At 44.8% G+C, this 19,515-nt stretch overlaps 1 protein-coding gene across 1 annotated transcript; it reads right to left on the bottom strand.

Moving 5' to 3' along the window:
• Nucleotides 1-1,591: 1,591 nt before the first annotated feature.
• On the bottom strand, nucleotides 1,592-17,579 carry l(2)09851 (WD repeat-containing protein 1 l(2)09851). The gene is made up of 7 exons (XM_070523796.1): nucleotides 17,199-17,579; nucleotides 16,134-16,275; nucleotides 11,240-11,378; nucleotides 9,543-9,753; nucleotides 6,381-6,520; nucleotides 2,991-3,188; nucleotides 1,592-2,175 (listed from the first exon to the last, which is right to left on the bottom strand). Exons 1-7 carry the CDS (start codon nucleotides 17,431-17,433, stop codon nucleotides 1,843-1,845), a joined length of 1,398 nt encoding a protein of 465 aa, XP_070379897.1. The 5' UTR covers nucleotides 17,434-17,579; the 3' UTR covers nucleotides 1,592-1,842.
• Between the last annotated feature and the right edge of the window lie 1,936 nt (nucleotides 17,580-19,515).

Consider the following 19,515-nt stretch of genomic DNA (forward strand, 5'->3'; position numbering starts at 1 on the left):
CTTCTGCAATCCAAGACAAAGCCTCCAAGGGATGCTGATATTGAAAGGAACTCGCTTTCGCCACGATGTCACGGACACAATTGAAAATAAAGCCACATCCATTAAGGCTCCACCCGCCGTGGTTGCTCAGTGGCTATGGTGTTGGGCTGCTGAGCACGAGGTCGCGGGATCGAATTCCGGCCACGGCGACCGCATTTCGATGGGGGCGAAATGCGAAAACACCCGTGTTCTTAGAGTTAGGTGCACGTTAAAGAAAACCAGGTGGTCGAAATTTCCGGAGTCCTCCACTACGGCGTGCCTCATAATCAGCAAGTGGTTTTGGCACGTTAAACCCCATAATTTAATTTTTAATTAAGGTTCTCCGAGTTATACAGCAGTGTTATCGCAACTGTATTGTGAAGTTGAAATTCGACTACAGGCCGTCATAATTAGGCAGCGCAGTCTCAACATTTTCTCACTGTTATAAACACGATAACATGGCGATTTCTTGCCACTGAGAAATCATGAGCAGAAAGAGTATACCTTACAATCTTGTGCAAGAGTTGCAACCCTGAATTTAGGCCTATATGTTTAAGAAAAAAAATGTATTCATATCTGGGGCGTATCAGTAACCTCTGTGGTGGCATTTGCAGTTGAAACTTTGGTAGGAGATGACGTAACCGTTGGTGTCATTGCAAAACTTGTTTCCCGGCACCCCACGGCTTGCAATGTTGTACTTCCCACTCATGCTGCCTTTCGTAGGTCGCTACTGTCGCCGTATGTACACACTGTCATGTCAAGGATTTCAGCACTTCATGTTGCGTGTCATCACTCCCGCAAGAAGGTATGCAAGTGTTATCTATTGCAACATTCCATTCGCACATTGCACAAGAAACTCGGATTGTTTTTCGCTCAGCGAACTTACGCCTGGCGAAAGGTCTGCTACCATGTCCGGGAAAAGGTTCACGTCAAAAACGGCGTGGTAATGGTGCGGTGCTTAAAGGTGTAGGGTTGTTCTTGCACTTTCCTGTTAGAGGGAAGTTCATCAACTAAGCACCAGCACAATTCACATCGCGGCACCACCTAGCTTGTCTTTTTGCACTCTACGTACACGTTTGTGCAGCACATGTATACACCACTTTGAGTGTCGGGCGCAAGCTGTACGCTTTACTTGGACTGTGCATATCTGTGCAGTGAGCTTTTGTTGGTCCTCAGCCAGCCAAAACATGTAGAGGCATTATTTACTTAAATGTTCCCTTTGCATATTACGTGAGAGCCCCAAAAGAATTTTTCGGCACGCAACCTTATGAGCAGCATGATGTCCAGGGGCGGCTTCACTTTCCATTAGTGCACTTTCAATGGACCAGATTTCAATTGCTGCAGCACTCTGATTACATGTCAACCATGACAAATGAAACAAACAAAGCTAAAATAAAGGCTTCCCAAGATTGCTGCACACAGTGGCACGCAGGTCAATTTTTCTACGTGCTAAATACAAATTTATTACATCTTTACTTGAGAATGTGCCACGCTTAATGAAATCGGCCCCATATTTACAAAAAAAAAAAGGTTGCAGCCCTTACCTAAGATTATACGGTATTCTTCACTGGCGTAAACTTCAAATGCGCCATCTAACTCCCTTTATTACAATGATAATCTCACGAATCATTCGCACGTTAACTTATAGTACTGGAGAAGGTAGCGTCAGGAAAGCCAAGTTGCATGGTCCTGAAGCAGGCATCGTCGGGCTCGGTGTACACGACACATCGACCCCAATGTGGCTACCAGGTAAACCACAAAACCACCCAACTTGTTGCTGCCAGCTAGTCCACGAGACAGTACACTCCACTTGGTCGCATCCCCTCAGACACTGATAGTCCGGAACACATTGAAGCCGTTCTGCGCTGTGCTCAGAATCAGCCCAGGCATCTGCGGATGCCAGTGGGCTTCCTTAATGTCTTTCTGCCCCTGGTGGATGAAGAGCAACTGCGGAGGGAGTCCCTGCAACACCTGGTCGTCGTGGTCCTCGTCCTCGGCGGCACCTTCGGCGTCGCGGTCGCGTTCGACGGCCAGGTCCCACAGGGTGAGCTGGTCGTCACTGCCGCTGGCGCAGAAGACCGTGCTGTCCGTTGGGTGCCACTCGACGGACGTGATCGGAGCGAGGTGGTGCTTGAAGGTGGCGACAGGCCGTCCGTTCTGTGGCAAAAACCAAGGTTGAAAATCAGGGGTGTTTAAACGTAGAAACTTCCCGATCAATTCGAATGCAGTCAATGACCGATAATTCAGGCCCGCCGGGAACAGTTTATTAGTCTGAATACTATAATTGGAAGTGTGAAATATCGAATTCACCAGAAAGTAAGTGGTTTTATTCTACACATGGCAAAAAAAAAAGAAAGAAGTTTTTAGAAGTTTGGAACTCTGTAACTCAGCAATGAGAAATTATAGCATGACTCTGTAAACTGCAAATAATAATATGTCTAAAGCAGCCAAAATTGGTATATTACACACCGCTCCAAAATATAACCACTAATTTTCAAGTGTAACATTTACAAAACACTTGTAGTTATTGTAAATTCACGTAAGCTATATGCTCATATATTAAATTTGTCGGCATCGGATGCTCAAACAAATGCAGATTACAGAAATTTGATACTACCTGTTTTTGGCACAGAGTCGCAAAGTTGTAAACTTTGTGCCCAATTTTTTTTTCTCTTAAGGAATCTCCACAATTTTTGTGAAGAGTATCAGGCCCTAAATCAAAATTTAGCTTGCTTGATTTGCTAGAATTTAATTTCCCTTCTCAAAGGCAACAAGACCCTAAATCAAGATGCTTGCTAGATTTCCTAGAACTTTATCTTTGTTTCTCGAAGGAAACAGATTCACTCAAACCAATCCAGCAACTGTCTGATGAGAGCATTCTGCATTTTGCATAAGACTGAACACGGAAATAAAAGCCTGCTCTTAATCAATACAAACACGCTACAAGTTCTACTGAAAAGCGGGAAACCAACCTGAAAGGTACGCAGGTCCCAGACCTTGATGGCACCGTCATCGCCACCAGACAAGAGGAAAGGCTCTCGTCGATTCCAGCTAATGACATTGACGTCGGCTTCATGGGCATCTGCTGCAGTGAGCATGCACGCTTTATGGGGCGCCGCTCGCACGTCCCACACTCTTATGGACTTGTCAACTGAACATGATGCCATGACCTGGAACGAGCATTGATTGATTGATAGATAGATTGATTGATTGATGGATTTTGTAATAAATAGACAGATGCTGTCTCTATTGAAAGCTGCAGATGTTTGCCTGGCATGCTATTCCAGATGTTGGGTGGAATATATGATGTACACGGTGACTAGACAAATGCACAAATGGGACATACATCTATGGACACACACACACTCAAAACCAGTCATGAAGTCTGCCTAAGGCCAGTAGCTGTTGAGAAAGAAGAGCTTTCTAACAAAGGGAAAACCAGACATCCACTCGTTCGTAGCAATTGCTACAAAGGAAACCCATATGGGTTCCTCAAAAGAAAAGCCTCGCAGTTTAAAAAACATTTGTCCTGGTCCGGAACTCGAACCTGGGACCACCGCCTTTTCGGGGCAGCCGCTCTACCATCTGAGCTAACCAGGCGGCTAGCAGATGGCAGGGCAAAGTCAAATTTGTCAACAACTCGAAGCAAAGGCAAGAGTTTGACGTAATAGGTCTGTGGAAACCTGCAAAGTGGAGAGACGTAATTATTAAGGGAAAATCAGACATCCGCCTGTTCGCATTAGACATCTACCCATTCTTACCAGTGGCTGGGAATCAGTGGTGCTACCCCATGTTTGGCAGCAGAATGCTGAAGTCACTGATCTACTAAAGTTGGCGAGTGCAAGTTCACTAAACAAGCTTCTATCACAAATCCCTGCTTTGGAAACTGAAGCACAACAACAGCACAACCATTGATGAATTTGCAAGTACTAGGATGCGATAGAGCTTGCTGCAATCTGTGTGTGGTTCAAGCTAGTATACAGACGGTACATGCCAAGAGGCATCGTCTTGTGCTTCAGAGAGAACCGTCTACTGTAGCTACATTTTTCTTTGATACACGATACGAATAGTCTCTGTGAGAAAAGTATCCTCATCATGAAGCCACACCCAAAAGAGATGTTCGCTTATGAATTCAATTTGCTTTGAAATAGAGCTAGAGTGAATCAACACAGAAGAAGTGATGAGAACTGAACAAAAAAATGTTTCTGAAGCTTTTTTATTACAAGCCAGCAATTGTGTGAGTTTTTCTAAGGGCTGTAGTCAAAGGTAGAAGCTGTGTGCGGCACAAATAGGGATCCCCTTTAGCCAAGCACCAGTTCATTCTGTCCACTGAAAATTTTGCCCACACTTCATGCATATTGAGAATCACGACAGCACATCATGAGAACAGATGAAGAATTTTCTACTGTTATTCTTTTTTTTTCGTGTTTACCTAATGTGGACTTCACGAGACAACTCTCTACAGAAATGTTAGCCTGAGAACATGAACTTTTTTGTGTCGAGCATACTTGGAAAGTACGATCTCCAATTAAAAAGAAATCGGCAGCATGTTACACTCCTGTAACATGTGAAGGCGAAAAACTGCTGCACACGTGGTAATACATTAAGTTAGTTGATCAGAAGGGTCAGACTAATTGCGATGTAGGTCGCTTTCCTTAATGACACATGCGAGCACCTAATGCACTATGTAAAGGTTACCTTGTTATTAAGGAGGCACGAGCCATTCCTGATGCTGATGTCTCATTTCTTTCTTTCCTTTGTTCTTTTTTTCTTTCATGTCTTCATTCTTATTCAGCCATTACACCTTTGCTTGCTTACGGGGGTATGAGCTATTCCAGATTATGTTTGTTTTTCTTTTTCTTTTCTTTTTTTCGGGTATGAGCTATTGCTGCTGGTGATATCTTTTCAACTGCTCAACCAGATGCCACTTCTTTTTAGGTATGAGCCATTGCTATGAGCCACTTAAGGCTTTTGCCTTAAAAATATGCTCGATTGCAGAAAAGAATGATAACAACAACGATGATGATAAAACAACTACACGATGACATATGACGCTGTGAGCAAATGCCCAGCCATCTGCATTTCAACTCAATTTACTAAAGCACATATTATGCAAACTTACTGCACATGTCCAATCACAACTGCTTCAACATGCGTACAATACGTTTGAAACGTTAAAGAAAGCCTCCAAAACACAAAAATGTGTGGTGTGGCTAGTCGCGTGACACTTTTCACATGCTTATGTGGACTTTAGGCTTGGAAAAAAATTTTATGTAGCATGTATAGAGCAACAGAAAAATCGATAGGGAATTTTTTGTGATGGCCTACGATTTTCTGATCGAGAGCTTCGGTCCGGTTATATTATTTTAGAAGTTAATTAATCATAAATAACTATGTAATAAGGCGAAATAAAATAAAGATAGTCTGACTTGCTCGAAGTGACGGCAAACAACATTTCCTTGTCTCTGTCCAGCCATGCGACTTCCATAATGTTAAATGTTGGCACTATTTACCTGGGATGCTCTTGCATGTGAAGGGATTTGCAGATTACCAGCAAATTAAAAGAGGGTGAAAAATGCAACATCGAGAGTTGTCCCTGTCTTTGACAGATCTGATTATCAATAACACATAATGAACAATTGCAGGCCAGTGTTTCAATCCAAGTGTTCCAATTACAGTCCAATCCAGCGTCAAAATTTTTTGAAGCGTGTCGCTCAAGCGAGACAAAACTTGCTAAAATTCTTGCTAGAACTGCAAAGTGAATTTTGAATAACGCCGCAATATAACATGAAGTAAATAATTTGCCTAGACGTTTCACGTTTGTCTAATGTCCGTGCAGGTGACGGATAAACAGTGAAATTACCAGGTGGGTATGGAGGGCTTTTACCTTACTGATACATCTACAAACCGATAATGACAGCTTAAATCCTGCATTTACCTTCACTAGCAAGGGAAACAAATACAGCACGATTAAAAATAACAAATATCACCTAGTTTTCCTAGCACAAGAAGGTGCTTATCTACATTAACCCTCAGTTTTTCTGGTTCTCAACGTTCGTGACAGAACTAAATTCTGCAGAACGCACTTGGCAGCATGCTCTTAACATGGCCAAGGACGATTACCCAAGTTTTACACAAGTCAAATACAACGCTTCCACTCTTGATCTACTTGAAAGATGCCGTAAAGTGCTGACTGGTCCGAAAGCCACAAGAAATGGAAGCAATTTGTTCAGATTCACGTGAACAAGTTCAGCCGCTCTCATATTTACGCTTTTTTATGTAGACCACTGGTTACTTGCCCCTATGCTCTACGGGGCCAATAAGCGAATAGACAGCAGCAAATCGAGCACCAAATATCTCACCGTGGCTTCATTGGGAGACCACTGAATATCTTCAACTGATGCTGTGTGCGCAGTGTAGGGCCGCTGGTCAACATGCCAGCTGCTTTCCTGTGGCTTCCACAGGTGGATGCTCTTGAGGCAATCGCCCGTCGCCAACACGCCTGGAAAGGCATGACATATTTATTTACTATTTATTATACTTACCCTCAGAGCTCACAGAAAGCTATGCTGAAGACGCTTGTCTGTACACAATTACGGAAGCTCTGTCTGATATTTTTTTTTTTCTTGCTGCTCTAAGTGCGGTGGTTCTCAGGATCTCGTTAAAGTTCTTTGTCTGTCGGTCAGTCCTCGTGTTTTTATTGCCTACCCTGCTGCAATATTGCCTAATTTCTTTTCTCTCTGTTTTTTTCCCTAACCTGCTTGGGCCCACCAAAAGCTTGCGGTATGTAATAAAATAAATGTCACCAAATACTCAATAGCTCTCATGCTGACATAGCCAGCAACATGCTAGGCTAGCACAATGTTAACCAACATACAAGATCCAAGTCATACCTACGCTGTTCCTTATCCAACTTCTCACGAGCAAACAGAAAGCCTCACAGCTATAACGTGAAAAATAATAGCTGAAAGACACCGGTCAGCACAAAGAAGACTACATGCCGCAGCCATTGCACTTGGTTAACTTTGCAGGTGAGTATGCTAACGAGGTAATGCTAGGGCACATCGGAGTTTTCTTGCAGCGTTGGGACGCCATAATCGTCAGACACCGACCATGTTAGGGCACACGCTGCATTGACACATTATAGAACCAGTTCTAGGGGCCAGCTATGCCATGAACTGAGTTACCCACCACAGCGATGCGTGCATTCCAGAAGTGCGCAGGCCTTAACACTAGTGCTACAATCAGGAAAATAGTTGGGCCCCGTTCAACTCTGGTGTTTGGCCAGAGAAGGCACAGCATCTCGAACCGGACTGACCTCCCTATAAGCAGTCTTTTTGAGCACATGGTTACGTTAGCATGCTTCAACTGTGCCCTGAGAACACTGACAAGTGTATAACCTCAATCTGCAGAGGTACATTTCACAAACTGTGGTCTGATGACCAGCAGGTTTCCTCGACTGAGTTCAATGTTACACTGCAGAGACGTTCCCCTGAGAAGCATCATAAACTGAACACTCAGAGGTCTGCTCGGGCACATTCAATTATCTTTTTAGGTAGAACACATTATTCCACACCAACCCAAACCAAAGTGAAAAGCAGCGAAAGGGTTAATGTTGCAAATAATTTGCGTCGTTGGCTGTCTTCAATTAAATATATAACTGTGCTTCCATGCATGCTGAAACCTTTTTCAGTAATAAAAGATGCGAATGACACCTATAGAATGGAAAAGAGGCTGCTTCAACCCGCTGCACTAGTCCATTACCTGGATTTCTCATAGACTGTCAGGGACTAACTAAAACATTGAGTAAACATAATACAGTCTATGCTCATTACAACGGACCTACGTACAACATGCTTTCGGATATAGTGGACCATATTTCAACCTTAGCTTGTTCTACCTATAGAGTGAATGCAACAGTTTGCTTTTAACGGACCGCGCATCAACGGACTATCGGCTACAGTGAGCGAAATTAGGCACAATTTCTTAAAAAATCGGGCTTATAGAACGTACTTTTGTCGTGTGACGACTGACTTGCGAGGGTCAGTTGACAGTTGCAGCTCAATATCGTGCGTGTGAGAGAGGAAGGCGGGGCGGAAATGTACCATCTTTTTTTGCATGCAAGGCACAAGGGGAACCAAGAGAGAGCAGTGTTCTACTCCGGCGGCTGCTGCTTATGCAGCGGCAGCCATATAGTGGAAGCGATCTGCGATGTGGACGACATGCACGCCCATGCGGACCTCACCTTCAAAGCGGTCTGCGATGTGGACAAACTGTGCCCACTGCCAGTACCCACGTATGTGCTGTGCTTTCAACGTTTAGTTGGCGTTGCAACGAGAAACAGCACGAAGGTTAATACATTCACTGCTGCTGCCGCACTTCCTCATTCCAACGTTTTGATAGCGAGTGTGCGCAGTCATCAAGTGAGATGTGTTCATGTTTGCTCATGTGCCCGTGACATCATGCTTGTTTATTTGGTTAGTAGGCAAATGTTTACAAGCTTATGCGGTCGATAAAACTACTATACTTACTTTGTGTAGCTATCTACTAATTTGCTATCGCAATTGATGCTTTGCCTTTCAAGCGAAACTGCGATTTTTTTCTGTGTTACTTTGCCTGCTTCATGCACAGACCACGAGTCCTCGGATGTCATAACCTTTCAACGTTCATAAATTTGAACAGTTGCGAACAACCCAGTTGTGCGCATAGATTCTCATTGTAGTTACAATGTGGTACCGTTTATAGTGTAGATATTCGTGACTCCAGCAACTTTCTTTATCAGCAGTTTATGCTGTAATTACACAAGATGTATCATTCGTAACTGTGCAAGCTCCGCATTTGCTGTATTTGTATGGGTGGTCGTGTGTAAATGGAGCTACCCGAGCTAGTGTAAGGGCCCGTCCTGTGGCAGCTGAAACTTGGGGAAACGTTGCTCTACTGAACACTCTGGAGTTCAATAAAATGATGACTCTACAATAGACTCCCGTTTAATTGACTCCAGTTAATTCGAACATTCAGTTAATTTGATGCGGAACGAAGGTCCTGGCCAGCGCCCATGCATTTCGATGAACCCCAACTTTCGTTATTTCAATCATAAAATTGGCCTTCTCTAGACATAATGCAAACTTGACTAGTCAGCACTCCCGCCCCTGACCCACATGGTGACACTAATGGAAGTCTCTGTCTCGGCGGAGCTTAGGGTACAGTAAATAAGTTGGGAGCGATGTCATTTTCCACTGAAAATACCTATTTTTGGCCTGCCCTTGGAAGATTGTCAAACAATAACCATAGCTCACATCGTTTAATTACCGTATTGACCTGATTCTAATGCAAGCCTCTTTCTTCAAGAAAATCAGGCCGAAAATTGCCTGCATGGTGCAATCAGACACTAAACCAAGACCACATTTGCACTGCTGCCACGGTTTTAAGGTCTGTCTCTTCCAACTCCATGCAGAAGCATGGGGACTGATTCTGCAAAGACATTGAACAAAGTTTTGCATAAGCGAGCAAGCCATCGAACCAACCGGGCTTGGTTGGTGACCAGTCAACGGCGTAGCCCTCGGCTAGGTGACCTCCAAAATTGAAGATGGGCTTGGGAGCCTCATGGTTGCGCACATACGACGACATGGCCGAAGGGTAGTCAAGCACGTGCAACGGCCGAGCGAGGTCCCACAAGTAGACGCGGCGGTTTTCCGACCACGAAGCTGCTAGGGTCTTGTCGCCGACTCTGGCAACCTGCGATAATGTCACAGCACAAAGCCAATTCATGTTAACTCGAGTCTCTATGGCACCTCTCTTCCAGTCTAACATTGTTGCAATGAACAGTATCGCTAAACTTCAAAAGCCCTGCAAGTTTTTTTAACTCCTTCCAGCACCAATTACTTCTGTCTGTTGAAAATTTACTTTCACTAAATTTCCTGCACGTTCAACATCATGAAGAGCCCGCAGTTGCAGAAAGAAATTAAGAATTCTCAATTCTTCAGTGAGTCTTGCCAAGTTTACAGAATGCCAACTTCATGCAGGAACTCTCTACAAGAATGTCAGACATGAGAACATCAATTATTTCATGTCTAGCATACTTAGAAAGCACTTAGCAGAGGGCTACATATGTCTGATGTAAAACACTGTGAAAAAATGAAAGAAGTGAACCTGCTACATGCAGACATCATGACAGCAATAATTCTGCTATTTACCTTTCAACTCATTTTACAAATACCCTTTAACATATACAGTGGAGCCCCATTGATACGTTGCTCACTGTTGTGTTTTCCCAGCTGCTATGTTGCATTTTCGCAGTCCTGACCTAAATCCCGTTGACTCCCATGTATTTCGTTCCCATTTGATACATTGCCATTCTGTAATGATCCCACATCTTACGTTGCATACGAGCACGGCGATCATGTAAGTATGATGGTGAAGAGGGAAATTTGCTTTCACACGTAGCAAGTTACAACAAGCTACCGATATGCTGCAACAAGCGACCGAAATTTGCAATAAGCGACAGAGGTTGCACAAGCCAGGCACTGCACAAGCACCTGGAGAAAACATGCACAAAGAAGTTAGCGAAGCTCCCGAAAAAGCGTGGATTGGTTAAAAACTCCCGAGAACCACGCACACTGGGACAAATCCACCAAGCACATGACATTTATTTTGGGGCCTGCAAGGGTCTTCTTTGCGTTGCATAATCGCAGGTTCTCTAGAGCCGGCTTCGCCGCAATAAAGACGTGTTGTGCGGCGAAGCATACGCAAAATATTGCGGGGAAGCATGTCAAGGGTTGAAACGAGCCACTGTCGCAGTACATTGTACTTGTTCGTTAAACACATGCGCACGTGCCACCCCCTGTGACAGCACAAGCACCAAGACATCTAGTGACTGTACTGGCAGCAATTCAGTGTGTTTCTGACACTGCTGTTGCAATTTGAGCACTTCCTCATTGTTATGCTTGCTGGCTCCTACGTCCTATTTCCCACGGTATCTTGAAAACGTATCAACGGATATCCAGTGTATCAGTCAAACGTGCAGCTCAGGTAAAATTAGAAGTGTTTCAGGATGCATGTGAAAAATTTTGAATATCCCTATAATTTCAATGGTGCTTTTGCTTTTTGTGCCCGATCTTGGAGTGCACAACTGCACACACAACATGTGAAGGGGTTAAAGCAAAGCTTTCTTAACCTAACCAAACCGAACAGTATCTCTGAACAAGTTTACGAAAGTACCCACCCTGACACGGTTGACACAGCCATTGTGTGGGACTAGAGCCGTTTCGAGCTCTGGTTTCGAGTCTTCGTCATCACTGTCTGAGCTGTCTTCATCGTCGCCAGCGTCCTTTTGCGACGCTTCCTTGTTCCGACTCAGGTTGCTGTGCGATGAGGAATAATGCCACATTAGCTCTAAATTCACCAGCAGCACAGAAAGCAATCTTCATCGAAGGTGCCCTAAAGTTAATCTAACAAAGTTTGAAGACATCTCAGATATTATGCAACACCCTATTGGGAATTTCCTCGGGCATTGCTTTATTTTCCGAAGCATCTTGCACTGGCGATGCTATGAGAGATACACCCATTTTGCTTTAGTCTCACATTCATATTTTTTTAATTAGATAAATTGAATAAATTCCAATCTCGAAACAGTGTAGGACCCATAGCTATCATCGCTATTGTTGGGTCCATGTTTCATACCAGTATATCTTGTTTAGGTGAACAGTGAAAGTAACATTAGACAAAATAATGAACTTAACCAGCAAAACATATTTTTATTTTTCACATTATCAGTGATGCTACTAGCCCTTATCAGTGATGCCACGGCTGTACAATACAGCAAGGCCTAACCAGCAGCACTTCCTCAGTATCCAGTGGCGAAAGTTGCTGTTTAGTGCCGAGTCAATCAAAACCTTAGTGGTGACCGCACGCCATTCTTACGCCGTAAAATCATTGCGCATAGAAAAGTGGGGGACAGGTGACAAATTGAATAGCGGGAAAATTTTTCCCGGCCACCATGTCTGTGCCGATGTGTGTTTTATGTACCGAAATTCGAGCAAGACGCCATATAGCGTCCGAAACTTTGGCCACCGTTTTACAATGGTCATACAGGAGAGGAGCGCAGGGTCTGGCTCGGAGCCAGTGTGATCACTCGCTGCTACATGAAAAGCGAAACTGTCCCATTGCCTAAGCAATCTGCATGCTTGCAGATTGTGCATGTGTGGAAGGTATTGAATGTAATGCAACAGCCCACAGAAGAAACAGCAGTATGGTCCAGGCTTAGCTGAAGAAGCTTGACTCGGAAGAACTTCAGTTTGGCCTAGTTGGTATTTACTGCAAATCATATTGACCGCAAAAAAGACGGGGACATAGGTTTTCTTCCTATGTCCCCGTCTTTTTTGCGGTCAATATGATTTGAAGCTTGACTCGGTCCACTGCGGAGCTAATTCAGCCGCTGGTTCACGCCATGCCGCTTTCGATGGTGCAGTATAACAGCACCTGAGGGCTTGCATACATTTTTTAAAGCTTAGGCAACCCCGTCAGAGCATGGTGCATGCAGATTTTTCATATTTTACTGAGATGTAGCAGGATGTGGCAGGGTTCGCCTCATGGTGCAGTTCGGCGCAATGGTAGCATCACTGCATTATGCAACCAACAAAAAGATGTCTTACGCGAGGAAGGAAAATTCTTGGCAATGTCGACATCACATGAAGTGGAATTCCAGCTAATGGCTCCATTTTACCTCAGGTGTTTCTGGCTGTAGTATGTATTCTTCCAAATTAGGCAGATTAACGAGGTTGCATGCCACGACTCCAGTGCTATGCGTGGGTGCCCCTGCATGCTCAGTAAAGCAAGCGGGAAGGAAATAAACTAGGAGGGAGCCCTACATCATGCAGCCAGGCCTCGCCAAGTAAACTCTCAGTGAAGCCATCCCCTCTGCTTTATTCTCGCTGTGCCGGACCAACACTTGACCTCTAAGGCTCTGTCTACTGGTCAGGAATGTTTGTTTCCTCGGTAGTTTTTAATTGATGCACGCATGTCCGGTTGCCCTGCTGCCTCTCTGCCTGCAAATTGGGAGCACTAAAACCTACCATGCACTCTAGCGTGACTATCAGAGGATAGCACACATTTCTTTTTTAAAAGCTTAGCTGGAGTACACACATTCGCATATGTTCTTTAATACATGTTTACCTTTAGATGTAGCACACAAGCAGCAACAGCTACAGTAAACAGCAACAAGCGACACATCTTTTTTTTTTAGATCACCATGACTTTTGCAGCAACTTTGCTGTCGCCGATTTCACCTGCTTCAGGCATTTCTCTGCACAAACTTGCTCAAAGCAAGTAGGCTTCTTGCATCCTTTTGCCATCGGAAGGCTTCCAATGCAAATTCTGGTGTCAAGGAACAGAGCTCATTCGCAAACGGTATTTTTGCAGAAAACTTTATGCGATGTTCAAAAAAAATTTTGAACAGTAGGCAGACATGTGAGAGACACCACAGCAAAGGGCGCCATATAACTCACAGCTATCTGGAGACTGGAGTTCCTTAACATGCGCCTAAATCTAAGCCCACAAGTGTTTTTTGGCTTCTGCTTCAATCAGAATGAAGCTGCCATGATTGGCAATCAAACCCATGACTTTGTACTCGGCAGCGAAGCACCACAGCCACTGTCACATGCACATGCATTAATGCACAGATTGCAGGTATGCATTCCAACACGCTGGATTGCTCCTACACGCCTGCCATGCCTTGCAAGAATGGCGGTTAGAATCAACAAAAGGTGTCTGCCGGCTTGTGCTCACTCCTGCCTACGCGTCTTGGTGGACATGGCTTCGTGAAATTCAGGTAGGGATATTATACTTCAACATGTGCTATCTGGATTCGTTCACTTGTTTACTGGGCCCAGCAGCGGCGATAACACACGTGGGTGTTCTTCCCACACTAAATTAACAGCTCCCAGCAATTACTGGATATCAAGAGGATGCGCTGCCCTGAACGGCGAGCCTGAGACGAACCGCTTGCTCTCCCACGGGGACTGTCTGATGGCGCAGCTATTCTGTGTGCATAGGTGCACAGTCACACGGCATTTTTTTTAAATATTTCACGGACTTCCTCTGTTCAGTGGAAAAATTAAATGTGATGTGCACCTCGCTGGAAACCCGTCCTTATGACATTTCTTACCATGTTTTACAAACATGTAATTGACATCTTGAGAATTAAAACAGTTTGAAAGTTCGATAATTAATTTTAATACAATTGATTGGCTGCTGGGGTTTTGAAAAGTACTGGCAGTTTCTTAACAAGACTCAAAATAACATGTTTTTGGCCTTATTCACAAAGAATGAAGCATGCTTTTTTTAAAACACAGCACATGATAGCTGGGACACTCTGCATAATGTTTTATGCATATATTAAATATTATAGGGACATTCAAGGGCACCACAATAAATATTCCCTTCCCCTTTTCTTATGAACCCCTTGTTTCATTCACTACAGTCTAGCAATATTGTGAGCGTTTCCTGCTTGTATTTTCAGCTGCAACCTTATTTTTTTTAAGCAATAATAAAAATGACTTGGTTTGGTTCTCTTTAACTCTCACTCTGCTTGCCATGGCACCTCGTGTTAGTAATATCATACGTACTGCCCACAACATTACAAGAAAGCCACAAGCTGATGTAATTGTCTTCTGCTAGCTAATATACAGATGAAGGACAAAATGGATGTCAAAGAGTCTTAAGTAAAAACAAGGCAGCGTCCAAGCGACTCTGCCAACACTCCGCTGCACTCAAACGTCTGATATTCGGCTCAGATGCTTGTGGCAACACGGCTGGTGAATTGGATGGATTTGTCTACCACACTCAAGAAGTACTTTGGGGATTCCCATAGTGAGTCAAGTGTCATATCAGCCAGAGTTTGCAATAGGAAACTGCTACTTTTCAAAAAGACCCATTACAGCTGAACTTTGTTATATCGAACAGTGCAATGATCGTGACATAGTTCGATATAGCTAAAATTATATATATATATATTTATGAGTGAAACAGACCAATAAGCATGGAGGTGTGAAAGCTGGAAGCTTGTGCATGATGTCACCACACACTAGCACGAGCATGAACAATCGACTAGCCATGTCGCAAGTTCAGAGAAGCACTTTCAGCACCTTAGCTTATGCAGGAGCGGTAGGCACTATCCACCACACCAAGATCCACTGGTGTACTGTGGGAGAGCCTGCCATCTGCATCCAGAGCGGGCACAGTTCGACACTGTTAATGCCCGACTACGTCCGATGCATAAAACTTTAATATACATGTAGATATCTTGCTGATTCGGCACCTGTTCGATATAAGCAATAATTCGATTTGTCCATGTTCGATATAATCACATTAGACTGTACACACCATTTCATACAAAAGCAGGCAATGCTGTGAAAGCTATACAAGTAGTGCAGTCACAGAAGTCTGACTTCATATATTTCACAGCACAGTTGTGTTTCATCTGTGGCACTTTTTACCAAATCATTACTTCACATGTCAAAGCTAGAACTTGTAGACAAAAGATTTCATTATATCATGTACTGTCTGTGCACCTTTGCGACACCCGAAAGCGGTGCACTATGGACGCTGGTCACAGAAATGTATCAGCGCTTGTGTGGTAGCAGATGGCTTCAGACTTACGATCGCCTTCAAGCAATCACGACATCATACGTTGCGACATAAAACTATGAGACTTAATGTCACATCAAATTATATGATGCATGCCTATCTTTATCGTTCATCTGTAATACACTGTTCTTTGGCCACGAATGCAGACAGTGTGCGGAGCCTCACTGGCATTTATAGCTTTGCCTGCTATGCATGAAACAATGTATCGGTTTACGAAACAATTTTCACTTATGCTACACAAGATGCGTTCACGCTTTCCAATGTGCTAGTTTGGCATCAATTTGAAGTTCAATATTTACCACAATACTTATCTCCTCAGAAAACAGACCTGAGTAAAATAAAAGGAACCAAGAAAAAATAATCTCATGAGCAAGTGAGCCTTTGCCTATTTTATATTATAATAGGGTGATTCAAGTTGACGTGCAACATGAAGCGTCTAGAGTTACACACACAAGAGAAGCAAAGCCAATCACCTCATCTTCATCACCATGAGGTGATTCAAGTGCGATCGCTCGGCCTGGGTGCCGGAGGTAAGGTAGCAAGTCAGCGGGAAGTGGTCGGCCCGGTCGTCACCCAGGGTGTCCTTGATGATGTCGAAGCTCAGGCATGGAGCAACTGCGGAGAAATGAATGCCATCACTGTGCAGACATCCTAATGGCAATGATAAGAATGATGACGATGGCATGAGCATCTGCATTAAAACGAGGTAGTAGCACATATGCTTTTTTTTTTCATTTCCTTTCTTTCTTTTCATGTTTATAGCATGAGCAGGTTGGGAGAATCGTTCAACCTCATCTCATTTTATGGATGTCCATGTGACACTGAAGATTTTGTGTATCGAATATGCTCCAATTCTACGTGTGTGTCACATGGCTGTACTAAAGTTCAATGAGGCCATGAACTAGTGCTTTCCATGCTGAGCCGAGAACTGTCTGAACTGTCAGTTCAACTTCTAATACACTTATAACTTTCGACGAATCGCGTCATAACCGCGCGAAATTTGCAACTATTCGTTCTTTCAGCACTTATAGTCTATTCTTGCTTCCCAAGCTTTGATATCTAACGAAAATTTCTGAAAGCAGAAATGCGGATGTTAACAACATCAGAAATGCGGATGTTAACAACATCAATGATAGCAGGAAGCAGATCTCGAACTCGCTAAAGCACAGGCGATGCGCAAAGCAGGTGGTGACATCTTGTGACGCAGAGTTGAACTAGAGTGCATAACATAATGATCGCAATGACAGGCTATCTGTAACCTAGCTCCTGGCATCCATGCGTCACCAGCAACATGTGTTATTCATGAATACACAGTGGCTCGCACTTTCTTCTTCCTACGACGGGAGAGACACTGAAATACAAGTTGTCGACGATTTGCGGTTGAGCGAACCACCACAAGATGCCGGAACCATGGCTGCTGCTGCTGCCGTACACGCCTCCGATGTAAAACCCTCCAAAGAGCGCCGCTAGACTTGCTCATAGCGCAGCTCGAACTACTTTGTTGCTATCACAAAGATGACTGAAAACATTGCACCAACTTGTGGTGGCCTGGTGATAGACGACGTAGGCCGACTGATCGCACTCAAGTTCCTCGCCGTCTTCGTTCGCAGTCGTGGTACCAGGCACGTAAACGCGACGGTCTGCTGCGCCGGCAGCTGCATCGCCGGTGCCCGCGCCTCCTGCGTCTGACATGTCGTCGTCCTCGACGTCTCCGTCATCCATGTCCTCGAAGTCAGAGTCCGAGTTCTGTCCGCCGCCGGCCTCGTCCGCCATCGTTTGTTAGTAGCAGCAGCAGATTTTCGCTAGATTCTGCTGCGGGAGGTCAGTTTCACGCGCGATGTACGGGAAAGACAGCGGCGCACATGGAAATCAATGATGGCGGCACCCATAAGCGATGCTCCTGTCGATGCGAATGACGGCTGCGGCCGGTTAAAGGTTTCGCCGGTCCTCTTGCAAAAGCGTTTTCAAAGTGCGCACCATAATGTACACATCGCGTTTTTCATTGACGGCTCATTCAAAGCTACACAAAGCAGCCTCGAAGGCTGCGCTTTTGCATACTGCGTTTCCAGCACCTGAAGTTCACAAAAGCACGGCCTTCGTGATTCGCTCCGTCATATCTGAAGGAGCCGCCGCAACCAGCTGCAAGAAAATGATTTTTTTTAAACAAAGTTTTTAAAACTGCTCTTCAACTTTACTTACTGGCACTAGTACTCTAATATACTATGCCACTCTTATACGCAACTCTTGTTCCATGCTCGCGTCCACAACGTCTCAACCATGACCACTCGTCGGTTAATTAGCGCATGAAGTTTTGATAGTCGCGCTGCCACAGTGTTCTTGGATAAAAAAGCAAATAGATACTAACCTTTGAACGCAATGACCGACGGTCTGTCTCTGTCTGCAACACGAAGGCAGGAAATTGTTTGAACTTCGATCGTCTGGACCATTTCTTCTGGACCATTTCTCACAGACCATTCTCTAAGCGCATCATTTGCGGTCTTTTGACTGTACATCTAGCGAAAAGCCAGAGTTGCATGTGCCTGAAGCATTCAGCATCACTTAAAGCTTCAAGTAATTCTAAACAAACTGCCGTCTTGGTATTATTAGAAATATTCCACGTCGTCCGTATGACACGTCGTCCGCGGCGGGGGAAGCAGCTGACGTCGTGGCAAAGCCGGCGGTACGTCTTGAACAGGAGGAGAAACAAGTCGTTCAGGCTATTGCCACAGGACACCAACAAGCGACTGTAGAGGGCACCGCGGCCATGCCGAATGCTGAAGAGAAGATCCCACCTGAGACGGAGGTGTCCTCCTGCCTCGTCGAACCTGAAGGCATGGACACCCTCACCGGCCCAACTAGCCAAACGACGGGGAAACGGTCCTACAACCAGACCGTTAGCCGGACGGCGAAACAGGATGACAGCGGCGGAGACGAGCCACCGCCCAAAGCGCCAGGTATAAGGAGGTCGACCTTGAAACTGCGGTCGAACGTTGCGGTCGATCCACGGCAGGCGGGTAAACCGCCTCCGTAATTCCGTGCTGTAAGGTTCGAGTGGGGTAGGGGGGTTGGTGAGTGCAATGGCCGTCATCCTGATCGCTAGTTTTTTAGAACCTTCCCAGGAGGGGGGGGCCCAAGTTGCACTTGAGTGCCCTTTCCGGAAGGTCGAGTTGCGTCTCCTTTAGAGGCATTAGACGTGGTTACCGGTGCACCTTTATGAGCACTCATCCTTGTGTAACTGTGATGGGCACCATTATACCGTGTAGCCATGGCGGTTAATATTGAAGGAACGCTACGTGTGGCCACGTTAAATGTAAGAGGGCTCAGTGCAAGAAGGCGGCAATGTCAGCTAAGTCGTCTCTTCTTGGATAATGACTTACATATAGTGGGAATCCAAGAAACGAAAATTGAGAGCCAAGAGGCAACAGACATAATGGTGTCCAATTTTCGTGCTCACTTTGATGTATGCGTTTGTCACGCTGTTGGTGGATCAGGCGGCTGCGCTATATTCCTACGAAATCATTTTGGCATTTCTGTGCAATCAGTGTTTTCGTGTGAAACTGGGCGTCTCTTGGTGGCTGATTTTTGTTTTCGTGATGTGGATTATCGTGCTATTTGTATCTATGCGCCGAATGTTGAAACGGATCGTCGATCTTTCTTTGAGCGTCTTGAAGCGTATGTAAACTGCTCCAAGGTCGTAATACTGCTGGGAGATTTTAACTGTGTTTGCTATACCGAAGACCGAGCAAAATGTTCACGCGTTCGTGACAAGGGTGCCGAATTTCTAAATGCAGTGGTGCATGATTATGACCTGGAAGATGTGGGTGGTGTTTTTGCCAGCGGTACTCGCCCGCGATT

This window comes from Dermacentor albipictus, chromosome 8 (genome assembly GCF_038994185.2).
Source record: "Dermacentor albipictus isolate Rhodes 1998 colony chromosome 8, USDA_Dalb.pri_finalv2, whole genome shotgun sequence".
In the NCBI taxonomy this organism is placed as follows: Eukaryota; Metazoa; Arthropoda; class Arachnida; order Ixodida; family Ixodidae; genus Dermacentor; species Dermacentor albipictus.